Source organism: Capra hircus, chromosome 19 (assembly GCF_001704415.2).
Source record: "Capra hircus breed San Clemente chromosome 19, ASM170441v1, whole genome shotgun sequence".
Lineage (NCBI taxonomy): Eukaryota > Metazoa > Chordata > Mammalia > Artiodactyla > Bovidae > Capra > Capra hircus.
The window spans coordinates 19,303,899-19,329,022 of NC_030826.1; the positions used below are offsets into that span (position 1 = coordinate 19,303,899).

Consider the following 25,124-nt stretch of genomic DNA (forward strand, 5'->3'; position numbering starts at 1 on the left):
CTTTACCACTAGTGCCACCTGGGAAGCCCAGGAAATAATGTACAGAGAGAAATCAAATTGCCCCCAGATAACCTCCAGAGCAAGGAGACCCCATGCAATTAACAATCATAGCAGCTACATTTATTTAGCGTTAGCCATGTACCAGGCTCCAGGTTAAGTATGTTACATGCAGTATCTCACTGAATCCTCAGAACAGCACTGGGAGACAGCTATTATTTTTGTCTCCATCATCCAAATGAGAAAAGTGTGGCTTAGTAACACTGAGTAACTTTCCCAGAGTCACATAGCTATTAGTCCATTTTTAACAAGATCAGACATCTTCTGGGCTGTGGTAGCCATATACACATCACAGAGACACCTCAGTTCAGTGCTTTCAGGCACAGAAAATGCTAAGGACAAGACCTCAGCACTTCCTGATCCTTTTCATTCCTTGGCGTATGTAAAAAGGGACACTATAAGTATGGCATGCTGGGATAATGGGTTGAGGTTGCTTCAAGTGGAGGTGACAAACCTAGGGCACTCCAGCTGGGAAACTCAGTTAAACTTTTTGTAATCCAAAGTCACTTCATTTCCTCAAGTCTCTTTGTATCTCTTAGACTTCTAAGAGGGGATGAGAATTTTTTATAAAGTTTTTAACATAACAATGTAGATAGGTTATCACCTCAGAGCCTCTGGAAGAGCAGCCTTCAGTCTCTAGAAAGGGCCCAACCTGGGAGACGTGAGTTCTTGAGATGTGACCCTGGACAAATGTCTTAGCTTCTGTAAGCTTGTTTCTCTCTAAAGAAAGGGGAGAACCATCTCACAGGATTATAAACTGAGCACAGTTGAGTGCAGAAGGCATGAGGACTGGCCCTTGTTCCCAGTAGAAAAATTCAGCTTTGGACACCACTGGAAAGAGAAGACAATTGTTTCCTTCAACAGAAACTCATCAAGGAGGGTCAGTTCAGTTTAGTCACTCAGTTGTGTCCCACTCTTTACAACCCCATGAACCGCAGCACGTCAGGCCTCCCTATCCATCACCAACTCCCCAAACCCATGTCCGTTGAGTCGGTGATGCCATCCAACCATCTCATCCTCTTGTCATCCCCTTCTCCTCCTGCCCTCAATCTTTCCCAGCATCAGGGTCTTTTCCAATGAGTCAGCTTTTCCCATGAGGTGGCCAAAGTACTGGAGTTTCAGCTTCAACATCAGTCCTTCCAATGAACACCCAGGACTGATCTCCTTTAGGATGGACTGGTTGAATCTCCTTGCAGTCCAAGGGACTCTCAAGAGTCTTCTCCAGCACCACAGTTCAAAAACATCAATTCTTCGGCACTCAGCTTTCTTTATAGTCCAACTCTCACATCCATACATGACTACTGGAAAAACCAGAGCCTTGACTAGATGGGCCTTTATTGACAGAGTAATGTCTCTGCTTTTTAATATGCTACCTAGGTTGGTCATAACTTTCCTTCCAAGGAGTAAGCGTCTTTTAATTTCATGGCTGCAATCACCATCAGCAGTGATTTTGGAGCCTCTCAAAATAAAGTCTGACACTGTTTCCACTGTTTCTCCATCTATTTCCCATGAAGTGATGGGACCAGATGTCATGATCTTAGTTTTCCGAATATTGAGCTTTAAGCCAACTTTTTCACTCTCCTCTTTCACTTTCATCAAGAGGCTCTTTAGTTCTTCTTCACTTTCTGCCATAAGGGTGGTGTCATCTACATATCTGAGGTTATTGATATTTCTCCCAGCAATCTTGATTCCAGCTTGTGCTTCTTCCAGCCCAGCGTTTCTCATGATGTACTCTGCATAGAAGTTAAATAAGTAGGGTGACAATATACAGCCTTGACGTACTCCTTTTCCTATTTGGAACCAGTCTGTTGTTCCATGTCCAGTTCTAACTGTTGCTTCCTGACCTGCATATAGATTTCTCAAGAGGCAGGTCAGGTGGTCTGGTATTCCCATCTCTCTCAGAATTTTCCACAGTTGATTGTGATCCACACAGTCAAAGGCTTTGGCATAGTCAATAAAGCAGAAATAGATGTTTTTCTGGAACTCCCTTGCTTTTTTGATGATCCAACAGATGTTGGCAACTTGATCTCTGGTTCATCTGCCTTTTCTAAAGCCAGCTTGAACATCTGGAAGTTCACGGTTCACGTATTACTGAAGCCTGGCTTAGAGAATTTTAAGCATTACTTTACTAGCGTAAGGTATCAAGGAGGGTATCTTCTAGAAATTAATGATAGACTGGGTGGTACCCTTCAGATGCACTGGGATTTATTCAGTTTTCTCCTGGCATCTAATTTCATTTTCTTTTTAGGAGTTTTATTGAGATGTAATTCACATACCACACAATTCACTCATTTAAAGTACACAATTCAGTGGTTTCAACATACTCAAGAGTTGCACAATCATGATCTAATTTTAAAATATTTTCATCACTCCATAAAGAAACCCCATACCAACTAGCAGTCACTCTTGCTCCTCCCAGCACCTATGTCCCAAGCCTCTAAGTTAACCTGCTTTATGTCGCCATAGATCTGCCTGTTATGGACATTTCACATAAATGGAATCATGCAGCTTCGCATTCTGTGACCAGCTTCTTTCATTTAGCATAGCAGGGTTCACCCGTATCGCAGGGTGTATCCGGGCTTCATTCCTTTTCATTACTATTGTATGACTACACTGCATTTCCTCATCTATTCATCAGCTGATGGATATTTGGGTTCTTGCTTTTCTTGTCGCTATTATGAATAACACCATGAGCATTCATGTACAAGTGTTTTGTGTGGATGCGTGTCATTTCCCTTGGGTACATACACAGGAGTAGAATCACTGAGTCATGTGGTAACTCCACATTTAACATTTTGGAAAACTTCAGAACTGTTTTCCAAAGCAGCTGCAATGTTTGACATTCCCACCAGCAGTATATCAACGTTCCAAGCTCCACAAGCAGTGGTTTCTAACACAGCCAATTATGTACAGGGGCCCCCGGACCAGAGAGATGAAATCAACAGCATAGCTAAGATGAAGAATCAGATAAGAATGTTTATTTACCTACATGCCTAGAGGTTGGAAGTTGAACCTAGAAGACAGGTTGGCCCCCTGGGCAAATCTTATCACTCCCATTAAAGAATTTTAAAGATTCAGGGTAATCAGTTCAGTTCAGTTCAGTCACTCAGTCGTGTCCAACTCTTTGTGACCCCATGAATCGCAGCACACCAGGCCTCCCTGTCCATCACCAACTCTCGGAATTCACTCAGACTCACGTCCATCGAGTTGGTGATGCCATCCAGCCATCTCATCCTCTGTCGTCCCCTTCTCCTCCTGCCCCCAATCCCTCCCAGCATCAGTCTTTTCCAATGAGTCAACTCTTCGCATCAGGTGGCCAAAGTACTGGAGTTTCAGCTTTAGCATCATTCCTTCCAAAGGTGCAAACATCAGAAAAACATATTTTCAAAGTGATTAACCACTTCTCAGCCAGCAAATATTATGCCATGTTTATAAATGTGGGTTAATGTCTATAAACAGAAACTTGATAGGGGGAAAAAAAAAACTTATGCAGTTTGATTAAAAACTAGATTGCTGCGGATAGTCAAAAGTGCCCAAAATGAAATCTCTCCGTATCTCCAGAAACCATACAGATCAATAAGGAGAGGAAATTAAAACACCCATAACCCAACCTTTTTGACTATGCCAAAGGCTTTGACTATGTGGATCACAATCAAGTGTGGAAAATCCTGAAAGAGATGGGAAGACCAGACCACCTGACCTGCCTCTTAAGAAAACTATATGCAGGTCAGGAAGCAACAGTTAGAACTGGACATGGAACAACAGACTGGTTCCAAATAGGAAAAGGAGTACGTCAAGGCTGTACATTGTCACCCTGCTTATTTAACTTCTATGCAGAGTACATCATGAGAAATGCTGGGCTGGAAGAAGCACAAGCTGGAATCAAGATTGCTGGGAGAAATATCAATAACCTCAGATATGTAGATGACACCACCCTTATGGCAGAAAGTGAAGAGGAACTAAAAAGCCTCGCTGAAAGTGAAAGAGCAGGGTGAAAAAGTTGGCTTAAAGCTTAACATTCAGAAAACTAAGATCATGGCATCTGGTCCCATCACTTCATGGGAAATAGATGGGGAAACAGTGTCAGACTTTATTTTGGGGGGCTCCAAAATTACTGCAGATGGTGATTGCAGCCATGAAATTAAAAGACGCTTACTCCTTGGAAGGAAAGTTATGACCAATCTAGACAGCATATTTAAAAGCAGAGACGTTACTTTGCCAACAAAGTTCCATCTAGTCAAGGCTATGGTTTTTCCAGCAGTCATGTATGGATGTGAGAGTTGGACTGTGAAAAAAGCTGAGTGCTGAAGAATTGATGCCTTTGAACTGTGATGCTGGAGAAGACTCTTGAGAGTCCCTTGGACTGCAAGGAGATCCAACCAGTCCATCCTAAAGGAGATCAGTCCTGGGTGTTCACTGGAAGAACTGATGCTGAGGCTGAAACTCCAATACTTTGGCCACCTCATGCGAAGAGTAGACTCACTGGAAAAGACCCTGATGCTGGGAGGGATTGGGGGCAGGAGGAGAAGGGGACAACAGAGGATGAGATGGCTGGATGGCATCACCGACTCTTTGCACAAGAGTTTGTGTGAACTCTGGGAGTTGGTGATGGACAGGGAGGCCGGGCGTGTTGCAGTTCACGGGGTCGCAAATAGTCGGACATGACAGCGACTGAACTGAACTGAACCCAACCCTGACGGAATTACAGATGGAATTTTTGATATATAAAAGGTGCTTAATGTTTGTTGAACCAATGAATTAAGTAAGTAAGAAAATGTGATTGGTATCCAGATTAAGGCCCTAAACAAAGGTACCCACCAACACTCAGCAAGGAAATTATAGCTTCTCTGGTGACTCAGATGGTAAAGAATCCGCTTGCAATGCGGGAGATCTGGGTTGGATCCCTGGGTTGGGGAGATCCCCTGGAGAAGGGAACAGCTACCACTCCAGTATTCTGGCCTGGAGAATTCCATGGACAGAGGAGCCTGTCAGGCTACAGTCCATGGGGTCGCAGACCCCATGGTTGGGGGTTGGGGTTTGCTCAGAGTTGGACAACTGAGCAACTTTCGCTTTCACCAACATCTAGCACAGTGCCTTGCACAGTGTAGCAGCTTCACAGACATTTGTTGCATGCATTGAAGTCATGATCCTTGCCTCTGGAACTCACTGGTAAAGTAGTGAGGCCTTTAATTCCATAAATACCCAGTCTGAGTCTAGGGGTCTACATGGATAGCAGTGGGTCCCAAAGGAGGGGCATGCCCTTGAGAAGGCACTGAGCTTCATTCAAGGTCGTGCTCAGTCATTTCAGCTGTGCCCAACTCTTTGAGACCCTATGGACTATAGGCCACCAGGCTTCCCTGTCCACTGGGACCCTCCAGGCAACAATACTGGAGTGGGTTGCCATGCCCTCCTCCAGGAGATCTTCCCAACCTAGGGACAGAACCCACATCTCTTACGTCTCCTGCATTGGCAGGCAGGGTCTTTACCACTAGCGCCATCAAGGTCCGGGTTCTCCAAACCATCAGAATCTATTTCTACCTCCTAACTGCTATCAATGGCTGTCAATACCATGGAGACACAGCATCTGTGGAGAGAGTGGATCCCTTCTCACTGACATCTGGGGAGGTACGCTGTTCTCGTTCAGCTTTGAACAATGAATGCAGAAGAGGAGCTTCATTAGACCTCTGAAACTGACTAGGGCTCATAACCTTGAGGTTGGCTGAGCCTGAGGCCACTATGCCTGTTCACTTCAGCCACTGGACCAAAGCAGGCCTCTTTAATCACCAGTCTCACCTGTTCCCATTCCCAAACAAACGTGGGTTTTCTTACCCCCACTGCTGACCTCCCTCCTGCCCTGTCGATGCTGTTATCCGGTACCCTTGTCCCTTGCAATTAGATTCCTCACCCTCCTCAGAACCCGAACCTGTCCTTGCTCAAACGTCTCCTCCTATCTGGCATGCTTTTCTTGCCTCACTTGTTCACCTGAAAAAAACATTCTTTCCTCTACGAAGACTGAGCTTAAGCATGACGAAGGTGTTTTCTGCTTCCCCTCACATCATGTCTTCCAAGATTTTCTTCATGTTAAACGCTGAATGCAAAGCAATCAGATGACACTGGTTCTTTAAAAAAAATATATACAATCTTAGGCAAAGTAACAAAGCCATGGTATCAAGAAAGGAGGTAAAAATCCTCTTAGTATTCTGCTTTATTCAGATTACACACAGAGACAGTGAGCTTCAAGTGCAGTCCATGGACTCCATGTGCAGTCCAAGGAATCCCCAAAATCCTTTCAGGAAATTCTCGAAGTCAAAACTGCTTCCATAGTAGTAATGAGACTTTATTGGAGCATCAGTGATAAGAACACACACACATATGTCAGTGGTTGGCCAGGAAATAATCACCACCTCCCAGCATCCCCCATTATTAGACAGCAATAGACACTCCAACAGAAGCAGCACATCAGTCTGCCGGGCTTATCATCCTGCCATCGGCAAATGCTCAAAGCTCGCCACTGGGGCAGCAGGCACACAGCTGGCCAGCGCACGGTCCCTGCCCGCAAGGGCTTCACCCTCAGACAGGAGACAAGGACACGAAGAGATGGCTGCACACCATCTCTTCAGGCCACGCCGCCTCACCCACACAGAACAGCGTGGGACTTCCTGAGCAAGCGGTGCTATTCCGAGCCTTTGGTGAAACTGCCTGTCTGCCAGGCGCCCCCTGCCACTCCCCCACCCCAAGCTACCAAAGGCGGCCCGCCCGCGGTCCCCTCCTCTGACAGCAGGTTTCCCACGGGGGCAGATCCCACCTGGAAGAGAGATGCCTCAACCTTCACGTAAGTTCTGAAATGTTATCTTTACCTAGGACTGGACATTTCAATTAATGAGTTGAAACATGAAAGAATGATCCCTCCTGGCAGCTTTCTGTCTGCCTGCCTCTAACCCTCAACATCAAACACGACAGCACACAGTAGGGAACATACACCAGAGCTCTGACGTATTTACTTCATGATCTGCTGATCAGCTGAATGCACATGGGCGTATCTGAGTCACTGTAAGTCACGTGATTGCAAGCTCATCCTCTGGCTGGGAGTCCTCGGGGGACACTCACCACTGGTGTGGTCTCTCCTTGCATCTTCTCGCTGCTCCACCCGCTCCAGCCGGTCACCCCAACGTTCCCTGCTTGCCCTCCCCGCTTCCTCCCTCTCACCCTGCTGCTGTCCTTCCCCTCTTAAATGTAGAGGGTTTGGTACATTCACAGACCCAACTTAGTCAATCTCTTGAAAAGGGCTCAATCTCTTGAAAAGGAGCTCCCGTCTCCTTGGCTCCCCAGGCCAGGTCCTGGGTGAAGCACTTGGTATACATTAGGGCTTATGACTCCTCACTGCTGCCCCGTGAGGTAGGTACGGTCATTACTGCCTGGATAGATGGGAAACCAGGACTGAAGGAGGCGAGATGAGTTACCCGAGAGCACTTTGTGTGGAGCTGGGACACGACCCAGGTCTGCCTTCTCCACGGACTTCAGGCTCACGACGACCCTCACGACTGCTTGCTTGCTCCTCCTCCCTCGCCTTCTAAGATGGAGCCGAAGTAGGCAAGGGCTGGTCACACGCAGCCTGAACCCATCGGCGTCTACTGCAGCTGCCCTGGCATTTTTTGTTTCGGCACTCTGAGACACAACAGATCCCACGAAGATAAGGACCAGGGTTTCTGTCTCTCTGGGCTGGGAGGGTCGGTGTCAGGAAGAGCAGCTGCTGGGCGGATGCCCGGGCACAGTGCAACTGTGAGGGCTCGGGGCCTGGGGTGACAAGCAGGGACAGCAGATGCACAGAGAACTAAGAGCTGATGTGGAGCGAGCCAGAGAGACACGGGAGCACCGCGACAGCGCCAGAGGCCGGCCTCCTCGGAAGGACATTCACCCGCCCCACCGCATACCATGTCCTGTGTCAGGCTCTTTGATTTCATCTAATCCTAACGAAGGAAGAAATGGACTTGCAGCCAACACCCTTGAAAAGCCAGTGAGCTGAGCTCCAAACCCAGATCAGCCTGACTGTAAAGCCCAGGCCCTGTCCTCTGCACAGGCTGCTGTGTGAGGGGACGCCAGCTCCGCCTCTCAAACGACGACGTCCAGAGTAATGAATCACTTTCAGAGCAAAATGAGAAAACACCTTCTCCCCAAAGCTCACCTCATCACCAGCTGGAAAAGCAAATGTGAAGGACGCTGGGGACACAAATGTGGCAGGAAGCGCAGTCTGAGCAAACGACAGCTTCTCCTATCGCTGACTTCCTGCTCCCGGCCAACCAGGCCGGTGGATATCCCAGCACGGCTGCTGCTGCTGCTAGGGCTGGGTGAAGCGAGGGCTCTCCATGTCAGTGTCTCCAAGGCAGCTGCACTCTTCACGCCCTGGAGTCTCAGTTTTTATACTGTAAGACAGAGAGATCATTAGGAGTGGGTGAGGGAACCCGGCAGGGAAGGGAGGACCCAGGAAATCCTGAGAACTGTGGTCACTAGGCCTCAGCCCTGCAGGGGCTTCATGGAGATGGTAGGACCCTGTCAGCGGGCAGCAGACGGTCAAGTCTCTAGCTGGTACCAGTGGAAAAGGAAGCTGATGGAGTTGGGGAGACGGGACAAGAATGACACCGGAACACTGGAACTGAAAACTGTGGTGGGTCCGGCCTTCTCTTCAAGCTGAGTCTTATTCAGAGGGCAAAAAAAGCATCTCAGGTTCTAGAAGACAACATTCAGAAACCATCTGGTCTGATCCCTGAATTTGAAAAACGAATCCTAGAGCCCACAGCTGGAGGATCTGACTCAGAAGGACCGGAAGGTGGGGTATGCTCCAGCTCTCAGGCTGCTCTAACACCAAAGTGTGAGGCCCAGCAAACCTGTCTATATTCTGACTCCCTTCCTGCCTCCACCAAAACAGATACTTGAATGTTTCCTCAGTAACCCGGCCTCACCCACCCAGCTTTCCTCTCAAGGCGGCTGTCGGCTTTGGTACTATTGTTGCCCAGAGACTCCTCTCTTCCGTCTTCCTGTAGCCCCATCTTAGCTTATTCAGCAATGTTAGGCAGAAGTTTGCCTTTAGGGATTGAGGATGTGCACCCCTTTGCAGAAACTGCAATGGGAGTTGCGGGGGCAGGCGGGGAAACAAACACTCATCAGTCTCAACTGTGGGGCTGGGGCGACCCCTAGTGGTCACGGAGATTATAGCCCTCAACTCCCAACTTGCAGGTGGAAACAGGAGCCAAGGGCTTACTTTGTTCAGGATCCAGTCGGCATCTTCTATGGCTCTCTTAATAATCTGCTGGATCCTCTCAGGGTTGTCCTCATCCGAATGAACCCGGAAACTCTGGGGGTTTAAGTATAAGACACAATGACTTGGCAAAAACCAGGACTGGCAGCTTCAGAGCTGCAGTCGAGGGCCAGGCATGCGGCGGGCACAGGGTATTTGGCATTGCTCTTACCCCTCCACGCACAGTTATTACGATCCCGCCCTGAGGTGAGCAAACAGGCTCCAAAACCCTAACTAGGCAACACTAGGCAACAGCAGCAGCATCTGAATCCAGGACTGTCTGACTACACAGCCTGTGCTCCTACCAGCAGGGCAGCCGTGAAAGGGAAGACTAGCCCCGAGTTACCCCCGAATCAAGCTAGGTCCAAAGGTTATGAGGCAGCAAGGGCCTAACGGACGCTTCCATCTCTCTGCTGCTCCCAGGAAGCCTGCTGTCAGCGGGCTGAGCTCGCCGCATGCCTTCTCCCCAGGGAAGAACAGAGTTTCTCTGGGCCCCTGCTGGAAAGCCAGGCAGGGAAGGAAGGGGAGTAGGGAAGGAAGGGGAGTGGGGACGGGGGCTTTGGAAAATCCAGCCAGGCCCAAAGTGGCACAATGTGTGTCTGCTGTTTGCTTTGGCCAGATGTTCACCTTTGAGCACCAACATGAGACTCAGGTTCACTGGTGTGGCAGTCGCAGCCCTTCAAAGGAACTGGTCACTTCCTCTGACCTGCCACTCTCGACCCTACATGCCCTCCTACTTATCTTTAGGAGCAACGCAAATGCTCACCTGCAGTTAAGTCCTCTCTGATTCCGGCAGATAGTTAATTGCTCCTTCTCCATATTTCCAACAGCTCTCTGTTGCTACTTTTTTACTTTCCACTTTTACATTTTAGTTTTTAACTTTTTATTTGGAAACAATTTCTAACCTACAGAAAAGCCATAAGAATAATACGAAAGAATTCCCTACTGGAAACACCAACTGCTAATATTTTGCCACGCTGGCTTTCTCATTCTCTATACGCGTTTGTATAAAAATCTGAGAAAGCATTTAAAAGTTTCAGGTATCATGCCCTTCATCCTTGAATACTTCAGATGTGTCAACACGGGCATTCTCTTACTTGACCACAGCAATCAAAATCAGAAACACTGACATAATACTATTATCTAATCTACAGTCCATATTTAAGCTTCATGAATTTCCCAGTCATCATCTTTATCATCTTTGTTTCTGGTCCGGGATCCAATCTGGGATCACTCCTGTCAAACTGATGTTGTGCCTCGCACTCAGTTTTCGCTGCCCCTTCAGCTGGCTTATTCAGCCTTGGCACAGAGCTGGCGTGCCCAGATGACGCATTCCGTTTCCTAAGCAGAAACCAGAGAGCAGCTGGGCCGCCCAGCACTGCCTTCTGGTAGCTCTTACTCAAATGCCACCACCCCACACCATCACCACCTGAAAGACCAGCCCTGCTGCTGCCGCTGGCCCCCAACGCTGTGACGCGCCCCCTATCACAGGACCCCCCACCCCCACCCCACGCCCAGTGTACCCTGCTCGCACCTGCCTGACGGCATGCTTGTAATGCTCCTGGATGCCCTTGGTGGGCAGCTGCCGGCAACAGCGCAGCAGGTATCGGTAGAGCTGCAGCGGCGTCTGGACCAGCTCTGCCCCCGGTAGTGGCGCCATCCGCCAGACCGCAGTCCCTGAAAAACACACAGCATCACTTCTAGACATCCAACCAATACTTTGCCCTGGCCCCCAGCTCCCAGCACTCTGGGAAGCAGGCGTATTTGACCCAGTGTGGATGGAGGCCAGATCCCCACAGAACCGAGCCCCCGAGCTCAGGCTGGGCACCAGCCCTGCAGAAGGCTCATCCCCGAGCAGGCCCACAGGGACGAAGGTGGGAGGCACGGCTGCATCCTGTGGTCTTTCTTCTGGAGACTGACAAGAAGTGAGAAGACCCTACATCGCAATCATGGAGAAACCAGCTGACTTCAGGTGGAGGGAGCGGAGAGTGGAGAAGATGTCCAGAAGTCTGAGCCTCACTATTCAAAGTGTGGTCCGGCAGCACTGACATCACCAGCAGCTAATTAGAAACACAATCTCACCCCAAAACAACCAGGCCTGCAATTTAACAAGATGCGCACAGGATCCTGCCTGGACCTTGACCACAGCATCTTGCCTGATGTCCCTGCCTGTAGCCTGTCACTCCCCAGCCGCCGCCACACTGACACCAGGATGAGCTCTGGAACCAGTGTGCTGGGCTCACCCCACTGTCAGATGCAAGGATCTTCTCCCAGATCCCCTGAGCCAGCAAGTAGGTCACCTCTTATGCCTATGCACACACGGCCCCCTTAGCCTGGAGCTCCCTTCCCCATCTCCTCCACCTGGAACCCACGCTTGTCCTTCCAGGGCCAGCTCAGTATCACTTCCTCCAGGAAGCCCTTCGTGACTGTCCCTTGCTTGGTGTGTGTAGGGGCGGGGGGAGGAGGGCTGCAGTGCCCTGTTTCTGAAGCTGTTATAGCACTTCCCACATTGCCGGGGACTCACCTGCTGCCAGGCCTCCAGAGCCTGGCCCGGGCCCCAACACTTCACTTCATGCCGTTTGTTGAACTGGACTGAACAGAATCTGTTATCTCCTGTTATCTCCTCTGCACAGATTTCCCCTCTTAGAGAGAGGCTCACTGTGTTCCAAATGGAGGAGCTAAAAGACCAAGATTAAGTGGTTGGCCTTGGTTTAAAAGTAACATAAAAAGAAGACACACAACCTGCATCCCCTCTAAAAAATAAAGAACTAGAATACTAAATCTAATCTATCTTAAACTAGGAAAGGAAACTTACTAAGGAGCTAAACTAGGAGAGGAAACTAAGGAAGAGCTAAACTAGGAGAGGAAACTTACTAAGGAGCTAGTTTCAGAAGCTCTTTCATTCCATTTCCAGCATATTATCTCCCTGGTAACAATGTCTGTCTATCTCCACAGCTAAATTTCCCAAGTGCTCCTTGTATTTTGGCCTCTCACTCTCACACTGGGGTGGGCTAGTGGCTGCTGGCCCCCACCACCCATCCTCCCACCTGGTAACACCCTGGGACAAGCCACTGGGGATCCACCCTTCCAGGTCTCTGCCCCCAAGGTCTGGATGGGGCTCCACTCCAGGCCTGACCATTCAGAGCCCTTCATCTACATGGTCGCTGGGACTGGCTCACAGATGGGCACGTGACAAGCTGGTCCAATCAGAGCAGATCTCACTGCCTCTGCAGGGGTGAATGAAACGGCTCCACTTAGACTTGATGCTGAGAAGCCATCGTGCCTCCTCTTGAAGCCTGAGGCTGAAGCCACATGGCAGATGGCAGAGCTGAGACCCTGAGTGACACCAAGTCTGAAGAAGTCACCTGAGCCCAAACACCATGCCCCTGAAGATAGTCCCACCCCTAGATTTGAGTTCGCTGTTTTGCCACTGGCAACCAAGAGAGTCCTGACTGATGGAGAGATCCAGCCCTCCCACATTCTGCGTCCCCAGTGAGCTCCGATGGCTCCAGCTCTAAGGAAGAGTGCGAACAGGGCAGGGCACAACCTGCCAGTCCACTAGCCACACTTCAGCACAGCAGAGAGGGGAACCACATATGGTGGGGACAAAGACTTTCAAGGGCCACCCACAGAAAACATACCCGAAATCCCCAACCTGATGGGCAGGGCAGACTCCCTGGGCAGGCTTCCCCAAACTATATAAAGTGCTAATCAAACATTGTAAAATGCTAGTCGTGTAACAGATGGTTACCATCTGCAGTTTTTAAAATTAACACTTGGAGAGAATGCAACTTTGTTACATTACTTAAAAACTCAATACTTAGAAACCAACCCAGCAAGTATGGGCGGGAGATTATTTTCAGCTCAATTATAATACTTAGTCATTCTCAGTAATAACAAGCAGAGAATGCCTGTGTGGGTCCACCCAGAAGAGTTTAAAATGCTTTAATTTAATTTAAAGCATGGGTTTGCTATTATTTAAGGCACAAGGAACTTCATATCACCATTGCTAAACCTGTAGTCAAACCCTGCAGCTAGGAAGGCTTACTTCTCACATCCTGCTCTTTGAATTTGACCTTAGCCCCTACCTTGGCTCCCTGCCTCATCAGAGACACCTCTGACTTCCCAAAGCCATCACAGAGACAGCCCGCCTTCTCCTCAATCCCCACGCCACTGGTCTCTAGTGCGTATGCATGTTAGTCGCTTAGTCGTGTCCAACTCTTCGTGACCCCATGGACTGTAGCCAGCCAGGCTGCCCTGTCCATGGAATTCTCCGGGCAGAATACTGAAGTGGGGAGCCATCCCCTTCTCCAGGGGATCTTCTTGACCTAGGGATTGAACCCAGGTTTCCTGCATTGCAGGAAGATTCTTTACTACTGAGCCACCAGGGAAGCCCAGCACTGGTCTCTGAATCCTAACAAATTCTACCTCTGGACACCCCCTCAAATCTGTCCCCTCCTATTTCCGCTGCATACGCTTGGCTCAGACTCTTATCACAGCTCAGGCAGACACCTGCAAGAGTTCCCAGCAATCTACTGTCTGCCAATTTATTCTGCAATCAACAGCCAGGGTGAATCTTTCCAAAACACACATCACAGCAAGTCACGCTCCTGCTTAAAGCCCTGATGTCCACTCCAGCCCCATCACTCATGACAACTTTTCCCAAAACATGGGACAAAGATGAAAATACTTTAAGCAGTATGTGGACCAGCATCTTTTTATCGCCATGCTTTGATATTTATTTTCATGTGTAATGAGAAAAAAATTCCATAATCTCATAGGTATCACAGCGTAAAACAGTTTAAAAAATGAACGGGCTGAAAAGTGATTTTTTCAAGTGTATCAAGCAAGCGAGAATGCAGTTGAAATCTGGGTATGCCAAGAGTCATGAAAGCAGTAGTGAACCTTGGAAAAGCACTGGTCTATAGAATAAATTCCATACTGCCTTCCTCCAAGACCCCCTCTCGATCTGGCCCCTTCCCACCACACCTCAACGCATCACCCACTACTCACTACTGAGTCCAGGCAAACTTGAGCTCTGATGACACACTCCAGACACCCTGTCACAGAGCCGGACAGGACTGAGCAACTGGGCACACGGAGCACAGGCCGCCTGGGCACAGGTCACGGGTATCTGCCACCTCGGAAACAGGTTCTCGCGGAGAGTTACAAAGAGCCAGATAATGAGCTCATGCACCCCTGCTGCTGCTGCTGAGTCACTTCAGTCGTGTCCGACTCTGTGTGACCCCACAGATGGCAGCCCACCAGGCTCCCCCGTTCCTGGGATTCTCCAGGCAAGAACACCGGAGTGGGTTGCCATTTCCTTCTCCAATGCATGAAAGTGAAAAGTGAAAGGGAAGTCGCTCAGTCATGTCTGACTCTTCGTGACCCCATGGACTGCAGCCTACCAGGCTCCTCTGTCCGCGGGATTTTCCAGGCAAGAGTACTGGAGTGGGGTGCCATTGCCTTCTCTGTCATGCACCCCTATGTGAGACTGAATTAGCCTCTTCCTGCTTTGAACTTTTCTGGAAGATCTTGTTGCCTGGCCTTCCAGAAATGTCTAGATCCTTACCCAGTCCTCCAGGGATTTCCCTTGATCTCTGAGCTTCTAACACTCTTTCAATAATTTCCACCTCCTTATCTGTTTGCCCACAGCCTGCTGTACATGTAGGAATCATCCTCTGCTTTCTTGTCCATCTCCCTGCCCAATCAAACCCCACGAGGGCAAGGCCTGTGTCAGACCCTCCGCCTCGGTGCCCAGGACAGCCCTGGGCGCCCAGTGGATTCCTCCATCAGTGCTTGCTAACTGAATGACCTCAAAATCCAAGCACTCCCCAAGCTTGAGAAAACAACTCAGCCTCCTCCCTGCCTTCTCGGTCCAAAGGTTAACAGACAGTCCTGTTCTCCTGCCCACTATAAAGTGAGGACCACTGCCTTCTGCATGATCCTCCTCCATGCCTCAGTACTTCTGGGCATCACCTCTGGCAGAAACACCCTACTTTCCCACCCAGATACTCCAGGCTTCTTCCAGCTTCCAGCTCATCCACAGGAACTCTTGCAGGTCACCGACACCTCCTATTTCACTGAGTCTAGAGAGGCCCTCAGACCAGAGTATCCTCAACTCCCCTCCACCACAAAAATCTGTCTTCACCTGAGAGCCAACCAAGACGCTAAGCACAGTGCAGGTTATTTTACAACCCTTTGATGAAAAGCATTATTATCCCACTTTGCAGATGTGGAAACTGAGGCTGAAAAGTGGGCTGATGTGCCCACGAACACACAACCAGTGAGTAGTGGAGCTGGGTTGTGGGCTCTGGCTCCAGCTCTAGTGCCCCAACCTCCCTAAGTTCTTGGAGAAAAGGGGGCCTTTCCTTTTCCAAGGACTCCTTAGGCCTGGATTAACCCAACACCCTTGTCAACCATTGCCTCTTCCAATCCCTCCCTATGCTCAGCCAGACTGAGCCTCTGAAAACAAAACTCTCTCATCTTTGAGCCCGTCGCTTGATATCCTTACATGGCATCCACAGAACCAACCCAAGGTCTCGAGTATGTGTGTGTTTGTGGCGGAGTGGGGTATTGAAGACGTTCCCCAATCAACCCCCAATCTCCACCCCATCTGCAACCAAATCCCCACACTCCCCACTCTTCCCAGCTCTGCCTCCTCTGTCCCTCCCACAGTGCCTGGCATGCAGTGGCCACTCAACAGAGGGGTGTCAAGATTGAATCCTCCCTCTCTCCAACAACAGTTAGGCCACTTCTCTGCCCCCGAGTCCTGACTGAGTAGAACCGGGAAGCATGCGGGCCCCACACCACGGCAAGGCTGATGTGAGGAGTAAGAGACACACGTGCCTGGTTTACGGCAGCAGCACACGGATATGACCTCCCTCTCCCGGGCCCTGCTCTGACCCTGGAGGAGCAGCAAAAGGAAAAACAGTAAGTCAAGATGCCCTTTTCGCGCTTCTATCTGAAAGAACCTGCCTGCCGATACAGGAGACACGAGAGATGCAGGTTCAGTCCCTGGACTGGGAAGATCCCCTAGAGGACGAAACGGCAACCCACTCCAGTCTTCTTGTCTGAAAAATTCCACAGATAAGAGGAGCCTGGTGGGCCACAGTCCGTGAGGTCACCAAGAGTTGGACACGGCAGAGCACACATGTCCACAATAGGAATGGCCCGCTAAAGGAAGCCTTTGGTGCAAACTGAGATCAAGAGACGTTTGTGGGTTTCATCGACTCAGTAAGCTCTCCATACATCAGAGGGGAAGAAAAAAATAGACCTTTTTTCCTTTTAAATCAAACTGCAGATCAGGTGAAATTTATTTAGCTTTTTCCCAAATCAGAAGTGAGCTCTGGTTACTCATCCTGCAGCCTTTAATGAATTAGAAACTTACAGAAACACCCGAAGTAGCAGGCTCACGGGAAAAGGTGTTAACTTGAATGAATAGAAATAGTGCAAAGTAGGTCACCCTTCAAAACCAGGATGCCAAAGCCCTAAAAGCGACCTCCGCACACCAGGTGGCAAAAAATCTCTTCTTACTGGTGGGGAGTCACCCAGTTTTTCTCCCTCACCTCCTTCCCTCTCAGCAGTGCACTGAAGTCCTTTCACTTCGGAGCTAAGATCTGCTCTGGAAAATTTTACTCACTGTTCTGAGCTCTGCCTTTTGGAGCTAAAGTCTCCCTAACCTACTGCCAAGTCCAGACTGTCAGTATTCAAGGTCAGTCATCCCAGAACCCCAGCCTTATAGTTTCCGAGATAAGCATGCTGAAAGTGCTGTAACCCCCATCTCACCGACCCTCCCCTCTCTGGACACACCCCCTCATTATCCATCTCACTCTTAAACATACTCCAGAGGGAAAAACCACAGTTTGCTTGTGTTCTGACCAGCTCCGTGGGCACTGGAGCTCATGGGGCAATTCCCAGCTCCTCTACCTGGGAATGCAAGGAATGCAACCCAGACTGCCTTCTCTGCTCCAGCCCTCATATGGCCCTGGCATTTGACTCAAAGGAACTTTTGTTTCCCCGTCTTGTATTTTATTAATTCAGTCCGGAGTCACAATCTGCCATAATCTCTGGGGTACCAGATCCTGTCTGTTATTCAATTCAATTCACCACAACAAAAGCACAGAAACAATCACATACGAGGCACAAATGGGGCACAAAGAGACAGTAACTTCAGCAAGCTCTGTCAGCCACTCCTGCAAGGCCATTCGGAGCATCTAGCCAGTGTGTGACTCTGGACTCAGCCCTAGGAGCACAGAGGTGAGCACCTGATGGGTTACCTGGCTCTCCTACCCCGAGCCTCTGCACAGCTGACGGCGTCTTACCACCTACCACTCAGGGAGTGATTAACATGTGCCAGGGAGGTGCTGAGAGCTCTTCATGTGTTATCTCATGTATCCTCAGAATGGTCTAATGGACTGGGTATCATTAGCCCCATTTTACAGACAAGGACTGGAACTCTAGAGGTAAGCAACTTGCCAGAGGCCACACAGCTAGTACACGGTCAGGTGAGGAATCAAACCTAGGCCTATTTTATTCCAAAGTCCATGCCCTTACCTGCTCCTAACACCACCTATGTCCATATCTGAGACACTCACAAATGTCCAGATCCGTGCTAAGGACCCCAACGAGAACTCTCCCCAGGGCTTGTCAAAACCAGGTCATAGCATCCATGGAAGCACCTGACTATACTATGTCCAGTTCCTGTTTTCCAACCTTCTCCATAAACCCTTGTTCCATGCTTTTCAGAAACCCAAGAACCTCATCTATGGCTTCCCCCTGCATACAGATGAAAACACAAGTCCCAAGACTAATGTCACTTACACAACCAAAGGAGTAACCAGAGAAATACCAAAGCAAAACAAACAAAAAAGCTCCTAGGAAACTCTGAAGTTTATGGACTCTTCAAAAGAGGATGACAGAATACAGGAGAATGAGACAGAATAAAGAAAAAGAATGAAAACAAAGTCACAAAGGGAATTTCCTGGGAGCTGCACGATATCACCATCAGAGATGCTGAGAAATAGAGCTTTGGCTCCATTTAACCCCACTCTCTCTTTCCCTAACCTGTGCCCTGACAAAAAGACACCTAAAAATAAATGGGGGGAAAAGTCATACATTAAAAATGAAAGAATGGAACTACAGAAAATAATCAGAAATTCTGCCCCAATGAGCACTGATACAAACTAAATTAAGCCTGAACAGCCCATTGTTTAAATATGCAATTATTCTTCGGGATGAGGAAAGTCTCAATACAGGAACAGAATGGTTCTGCTCCCCCCAACTCCAGGGCTCCAGCTTGCATGCACGTTCTCTTAAGTTAGAAACGGAACAACCCTTGTTCCTCCAGTCTCTCTTCACATGGTCAAGGCTCCAGCCCCATGTCCCACCCTTGAGCCTTGCAGCCTCCCTAGATACTACTTCTGTTCCCAGCTTTGTAACAATGCCTCCTAATCGGACTCTCTCCTTCCAGTCGGGCCCCCACAGTGCCGCCCACAGACACATCCTACAAAAAACATACCCTGCACCAGCCTCTGTGGAATGTTTTTTATCCAAGTCTGGTTGGATGAAGTCTGTTTCCATCTTCTCTTATGAAACTCATCTTCTCTGGCCTTCTGCCTCCTCCTCTGTACCTGGACAATGGAATATGTATTTCACAGGGCCTGGGGGGTGGGGGTGGGGGTGTTTGCAAAGATCACACAAACTCACGTCAGTACGGTGCCTAGGGCAGGGTCTGGCACAGTTGGGTACTTGGACGTCTTACCCTTCCCTACTGTACCCGGCTACCTGTGATCCTAGATGTCTGTGAGCTTCTAGGGGACAGAGACTCTACTGTATTAGTTACCCCTCCAGAGTCAACACTGCCCGGGAACATAACAAAATCTCAATAAATGAATACTAACGGCGTCTCACTTACCAGAGAGGAACTAAAGGCAGGAGGAGGGGACTGTCCTGAAGACAGGAAGCCAGCAGGTGGCAGAGCCGGGTCTCAAACTCAGGTCCTCGGGCTCTGAATCCACAGCTCTATCACGTGTGCTGTCTCATAGGATCTCAAACATCGCATTTGTAGGCCCAAACCACCCTGGGCCTTCACCTGTTAGAGGTGAACCTGGGGAGGTCATCCCCCAAAAGCAAACCAGAAACACCATCCAAAAGGTAAACACGCTGGCTGCAGAGCAGAGCAACCAGCAACCTGAGCTGAATCTAGTGATATTTAGACTGCTTTGTGCCAACAGCTTTGCCCACACAGGCCACCACAGTCTATTCGAGGGTCAAAGAAGGGAACTGGCACGGCCACCAGGTGTCAGATACTGGGCTGGGTATTTCAAAGGGGCTACTTAAACTGAGGCTCAAGGTCACACAGAAGAACCTGGTAAGAGCCACAGCTGGGCCTCTCTCTTCTCAACTCAAGCTCCTTCTACACACACCAGGGCTTGTCTCCAAGGGCCCTTGAGCCAAAGGCTCCTAGTTTGCCATTTTCCTCTCCTGCTCCTCCTCCTTCTGGCCTCCTTGCTGGCCTTCACACACCTAACCACGCTTCAGGGCACCCACGTGGCTCACCCACCTGTGTATCCAAGTCTCACTTGAGACCTTCTCTGACCACACTACAGTCCTGCCTACTTTGCTTCACAGCATTTTTCACCACTGTATATATTTAATTATTTCTCTTTGTATTCATTCCCCCTCTGGAATGTAAGCTCCACAAGAGCAGGGAGTTAATTTTGTTCATGGCTGTATCCTTAGCACAGTGTGTGACACACAGAAGGCACGTGCGTGTGCTGAAACAGTCATCAAGCACCCATAAAGTGCTAGATGCTGGAGTTACAGAAACAATCAAGGTGACCCTTCACCCCAAGAAATTTACACATTAACAGAGGATAAAAAAAAAAAAAAAAGAAACCCAAGTATTAGCTAAATACTACAGATGGTGCAGGCTTCCCCCAGTGGCTCAGACAGTAGAGAATCTACCCGTAATGCAGGACATCCAGGTTCGATCCCTGGATTGGGAAGATCCCCTGGAGGAGAGCATGGCAACCCACTCCACTATTCTTGCCTGAAGAATCCCATGGACAGAGGAGCCTGGCAGGATACAGTCCATAGGGTCACAAAGAACCGGACGCGCTGAATGAAGCAACCGAGCATGCACAGTGGTCAAGAACTCCCCTGCCAGAGCTGCAGATGCGACTTAGGTCTCCGCGTTGGGAAGACCCGCCTGGAGAAGGAAGTGGCAACCCACTCCAGTACTCTTGCCTGGAGAATTCCATGGACAGAGCTGCCTGCTGGGCTACAGTCCATAAGAGTGGGGCACGACTAAGCACGCACACACACACCACAAAGTGGAATTCAGGTCCTGAGAGACTGGCACACGGGGTCCCTCACCCAGCCAAGGGTCAGAGAAGGTTTCTTGAGAAAGGGACATTAAATCTAAGGGACAAGGAGAGTGCGGCTGGGTGAAGGCAGGGAGAGAGGCCTGTGTCTTGCGACTAAACTAAAAAGACCCTGAGCTGTGCGCTTTAAGGGGGTGAACTGTATGCCGTATGAAAACAAACAAAAGGAAAGATTAAGTCCTAAGGGCTCAGGAGTTCCGGCCACGGACTCGATCCGTTAGGCAGAAGAGTAGATAAAGGTGACTCCAGGTCAGCGCGCTCACGGGGTGCTGCGAGCACGGGGGCCGCGCAGGGGCCATGACTGCTTTGAAAAATTGGCAACCGAGGCCGGACAGGTACATTTCACCAGGAGGCCCGGCGCCCGCAGACCCCTGGGCTCCTCGTGGCGCCCCCAGGGCCCCTCCCCGAAGTCTGGGGCCTTCTCCCCCGACCCCCGGTCCTCAGCCTGCGCCTGCCGCGAGGCCTGCGGCGTGTACAGGGCGCCGCACTCCGGCAGTCACGGCCCTCTGGAGGCCAGAAGGTCGAGAGAGCGGCGCTGAGTCTTCCACAGGCCGCGCCAGGTCGAGGACGCCCCGAGGCCTCCCACTGCAGTCCATCCCTGCCGCCCCAGCTGTCTCCGGTCCCCGCGCGCCCGCCCACGCTCCCGCCCTCCGCCGGCGCCGAGCGGCTCACCCGCCTCCGCTGGGGAACAGCCGCCTCGCACGCGGCGGCCACGAGTGCGCCTGCGCCCCCGCCGCCGAAGCACCGCCCCCGCCAGGCGGCTGTGCGCCGAGCGCCCTCTTCCGGCCGCGCGTCTGTTCCTGGGGGAACTGTATTGGGTGCCCTTTTCCCTGATCCGAGCCCACCCTGTGAAAAAAGAAAAACTGTCCAACTAACAGCCTTCTTCTCGGAGAAGGAAATAGGAACCCACTCCAGGATTCTTGCCTGGGAAAGCCCACGGACAGAGGAGCCTGGCGGGCTACCGTCCATGGGGTCTCAAAGAGTTGGGCATGACCGAGTTGCCTGAGCAACAGCCTTCTTGAAACACCCACTCTTCCTTTTGGCTTTTGCCAGCTCAGAGACAGGGCTCCCCCCATTTTCCTGAATATGAATTGCTGCTAAAATATGGGTGTTCAAGGTCTGCGAAAAGGCTTGCAGGAGGACTTTTCCTAAGCCACTCGTGTTGATGACGGAATTATATTTGGATGGGAAGCTGTGTATTGAGTCATTTCATCAAATTACAGTCCCATAACACCTGTCAAAAGAATAAATATGACAGTAATAGTCATGCTTCCTTTCAGACCCATCTATAATTATAATTGAGGAAAAGAATACAGAATTTAAACTCATAGCGACTGCCAGTATCTTTCTTTGAAAATGAAATAATGCTGTTTTATTAAATAGGCTCTCCCTGCTCTCTAATGTTTAGAGCTAAAGTGCTTCTCTGAATTGATTTAAATACAAGTTTTATATCCTGAAGGAAATAAAGATGAGTCTTTATCTTAAGACAAACCCGCTGTTCAATGATGCTGCTGATCTCTCAGCTGATGCCGAAAAGGGAGTTAGGTTGTTAGTGGGTAATATTGCTTCTGCTCACATCTCCCTTCTCCAGGGCTTTTTAAACCTATTTGTAATGAAAAGGCTGATTTCCTTACACAGACAGACTCCATGGGTAGCTGATTTAACAAGACAGCTTTTTATTTTAACTTTTTTCTTTTTCTTTCTCCTTCTTTCTTTAGTTTCTTTTTGAAGGGAAACATTGCTCCCTGATGGCACCTGGGAATCTCTTTTTCTTCTTTTAGGATGAGAAAAGTAGGAGATATTTCTTAACAGAAGTGTTGTTTTAAAGTTGTTTCTCTTTTCCTAATTACCTTTAGAGTCTCCTTCCTTCCTCCTTCCCTTCCTTGTTTTCCTCCCTCCCTCCATCTCTCCTTTCTTTGCTTTTTGATTTCTCTTCACCTAATATACTAGCCTCCCTCCAAATCAGGTGGGGGTTGCTCCCCTGAAATATTCAGATAATGACCTCAGTCTTTCAACTTATTTTCAATATGTAGACCTGGACCAAATATATCTCAAAGATACAATTATACCCTCATAAATCAGTCCTTTATTTACATACACAGAGTCAAGGGCATATCAGTGTGGGTCCAATTGATACATCATGAAGCTTTTAAAGCTTTTATTAGGAACAATCTGCAGGATCACCATCCATCCATACCTGTTTTCGGTCTTAAGGTCGCCTAATATTTTGATGAAACATTACAGTCTGTTCTTTGGCCCTATCTCCCTTTTGTTCCTAGGTCGCTGTGTTCCTGCATCACAAACATTGTTCTAATACCTAGATCTTATAAAATATTCAAGATGCAAGCTGTTCACTTTACCTCAGAAAGACTCCACCTTCAGAATCATTGGTGCCTCTTCTGTCTTTACAAACAATTTTAACCTTTCACAAAAATTTCCTTATAAGCATCCAGGAAAAAAAAAAAAAAAATCCAAAGTAGAGTAGGCTTGGATAATAATGTCCAGTGTTTTCCAAATTGTGATGGAAACCTAGATTTTGAACTAATTGGATTATAATGCTTTTAACGGGACAGCAACCTTTAGGTTCTTACAACTTCAGTAGTAAAACTGAAGAATTCTTACAGTCCAAACAGTCACTAAAATTATACCAGGCACACAATCTAATGAAAATCCAACCATTCTTACCATGTCATCTTCCTTTACACTGACATTTTAGCAGATGAACACCCTCATGTCAGACGGTGCGTGAGTGATATTTAGAGACAAACAGAATTGAAAGTCTTTTTACTTAAGAACTTTGTTACCTAAGAATTGGCGGTTCAGGGGACATGTTCTCCCAGGGGCATTTATCGACTTTCTTAAGAAATACATCATTCTATTCTCTTGACCTCTGACAATATGTCATTTAACCTGACAACTGCAGGTTTGTAACCATATTTGTGGGAGACGTTACAAGTCCTGAAGCTTCTTCTAGTTTAAACCTGTTTTTAGATTTCAAAGAGACATGATACATTTGCATCCTCTGATTAAATCAGGTTATTGTTTCAAAAGCTGACCATGTAAATAATTCAAATTCATTCATCACTGTACAATAGATTTAATAAGCATAATAAACCCTTTGAAGAAAACACTCAAGACCCTTGGTCTGCCCTTGTTCTCCTTTCCCATTATCTCAGATTTCCCTGTGAACAGAAAGAGTAGTACTACGAGGTTCTCTTCTATTCAAAATATGCAAAGTCGCTGTTTACCAGTTTGCCATTTGCATGTCTCAAATCCTGCCAAAACACAGGGTGAGGGGCCTGGGGTGATGGGTAAATGTGCCAAAAGAGGACACCAGGGTGAAAATGGAAATCCCTGGGGACAGATCTCCACCCCAGGGTGTTGCAAAACAACCCTCGCTGACTACTAAAGATTTTGTTAAAGACAACGAATATATTGGGTATAAAAGGTTATGTGAAATCTCAGAGGACTGGTGTCTTTTTTCTTTAATTGCTGGGTTGCACAAAGGGATGAGCAAGGATTTAAAACACATAAAAAGAGTAAAAGAGGAAGAAGGGTACAACTGTGACTGTTTACACTGCTGCTGCAAGTCGCTTCAGTCGTGTCCGACTGTGCGACCCCATAGACGGCAGCCCACCAGGCTTCCCCGTCCCTGGGATTCTCCAGGCAAGAACACTGGAGTGGGTTGCCATTTCCTTCTCCAGTGCATGAAAGTGAAAAGTGAAAGTGAAGTTGCTCAGTCGTGTCCGACTCTTAGCGACCCCAGGGACTGCAGCCCACCAGGCTCCTCTGTCCATGGATTTTCCAGGCAAGAGTCCTGGAGTGGGGTGCCATTGCCTTCTCCGGACTGTTTACACTAGGAGAGTAATTTACCACCTGGGTTTTAGCCTTTCTGGACCTCTCTCTGTCTTGTGTTTCTCTCTGCAGCTCTGTAAATCTAAACTTGCTGGCCAGTATAAATCACTCTATATTCTCAGTGTGTTCTGTCGTCATGCATCTACAGTGGCCACACGTGAGACCACGCTGATGGTCAGGTACGTGTCATCTCTGAATACGGAGTCTTTATTTTTTCTATTTGAAAATATGATCAATGTCTCATGATTTCAGATTATAAATAACATGCACACACACGGGCATGCCATTTTTTGTATTAATCAGTTTTGGAATGGAATTTTCCCCATAAAAAGTGTAAGTGCCTGCAGGGTGTGTATATGGAGATATTCACAAAGGATCACGTTGATGGCATTTTACTCACGATCCGCTTTAAAATCACCTTGTTCACAAAGTGTAATCCTGTTTCCATTGACTACATCTGCAGAGCATTAAGCTGGCCACAAAGAAGAAATAAATGCCATGGTTAATAGAAGTGGAGACTGTATGAAATGATC

The 25,124-nt window shown here is 48.6% G+C and overlaps 1 protein-coding gene across 4 annotated transcripts in view; it reads right to left on the bottom strand.

The window, feature by feature from the left end:
- LYRM9 (LYR motif containing 9) overlaps positions 1–21,482 on the bottom strand; it is a 59,344-nt gene extending 37,862 nt beyond the window's left edge. Inside the window, exons 1-6 of one of the 4 annotated variants that reach the window (XM_018064290.1) lie at positions 21,409–21,438; positions 18,870–18,981; positions 11,874–12,027; positions 10,884–11,026; positions 9,314–9,406; positions 6,245–8,477 (exon numbers count right to left, since the gene is read on the bottom strand). In XM_018064290.1, coding sequence (XP_017919779.1) covers positions 8,466–8,477; positions 9,314–9,406; positions 10,884–11,009 — 231 coding nt within the window. In that variant the 5' untranslated portion in view covers positions 11,010–11,026; positions 11,874–12,027; positions 18,870–18,981; positions 21,409–21,438 and the 3' untranslated portion in view covers positions 6,245–8,465. Of the gene's footprint in view, positions 1–6,244; positions 8,478–9,313; positions 9,407–10,883; positions 11,027–11,873; positions 12,028–18,869; positions 18,982–21,408 lie in introns of those variants that run through there. The other 3 variants (XM_018064291.1, XR_001919680.1, XM_018064289.1) reach the window with 3 other exon arrangements.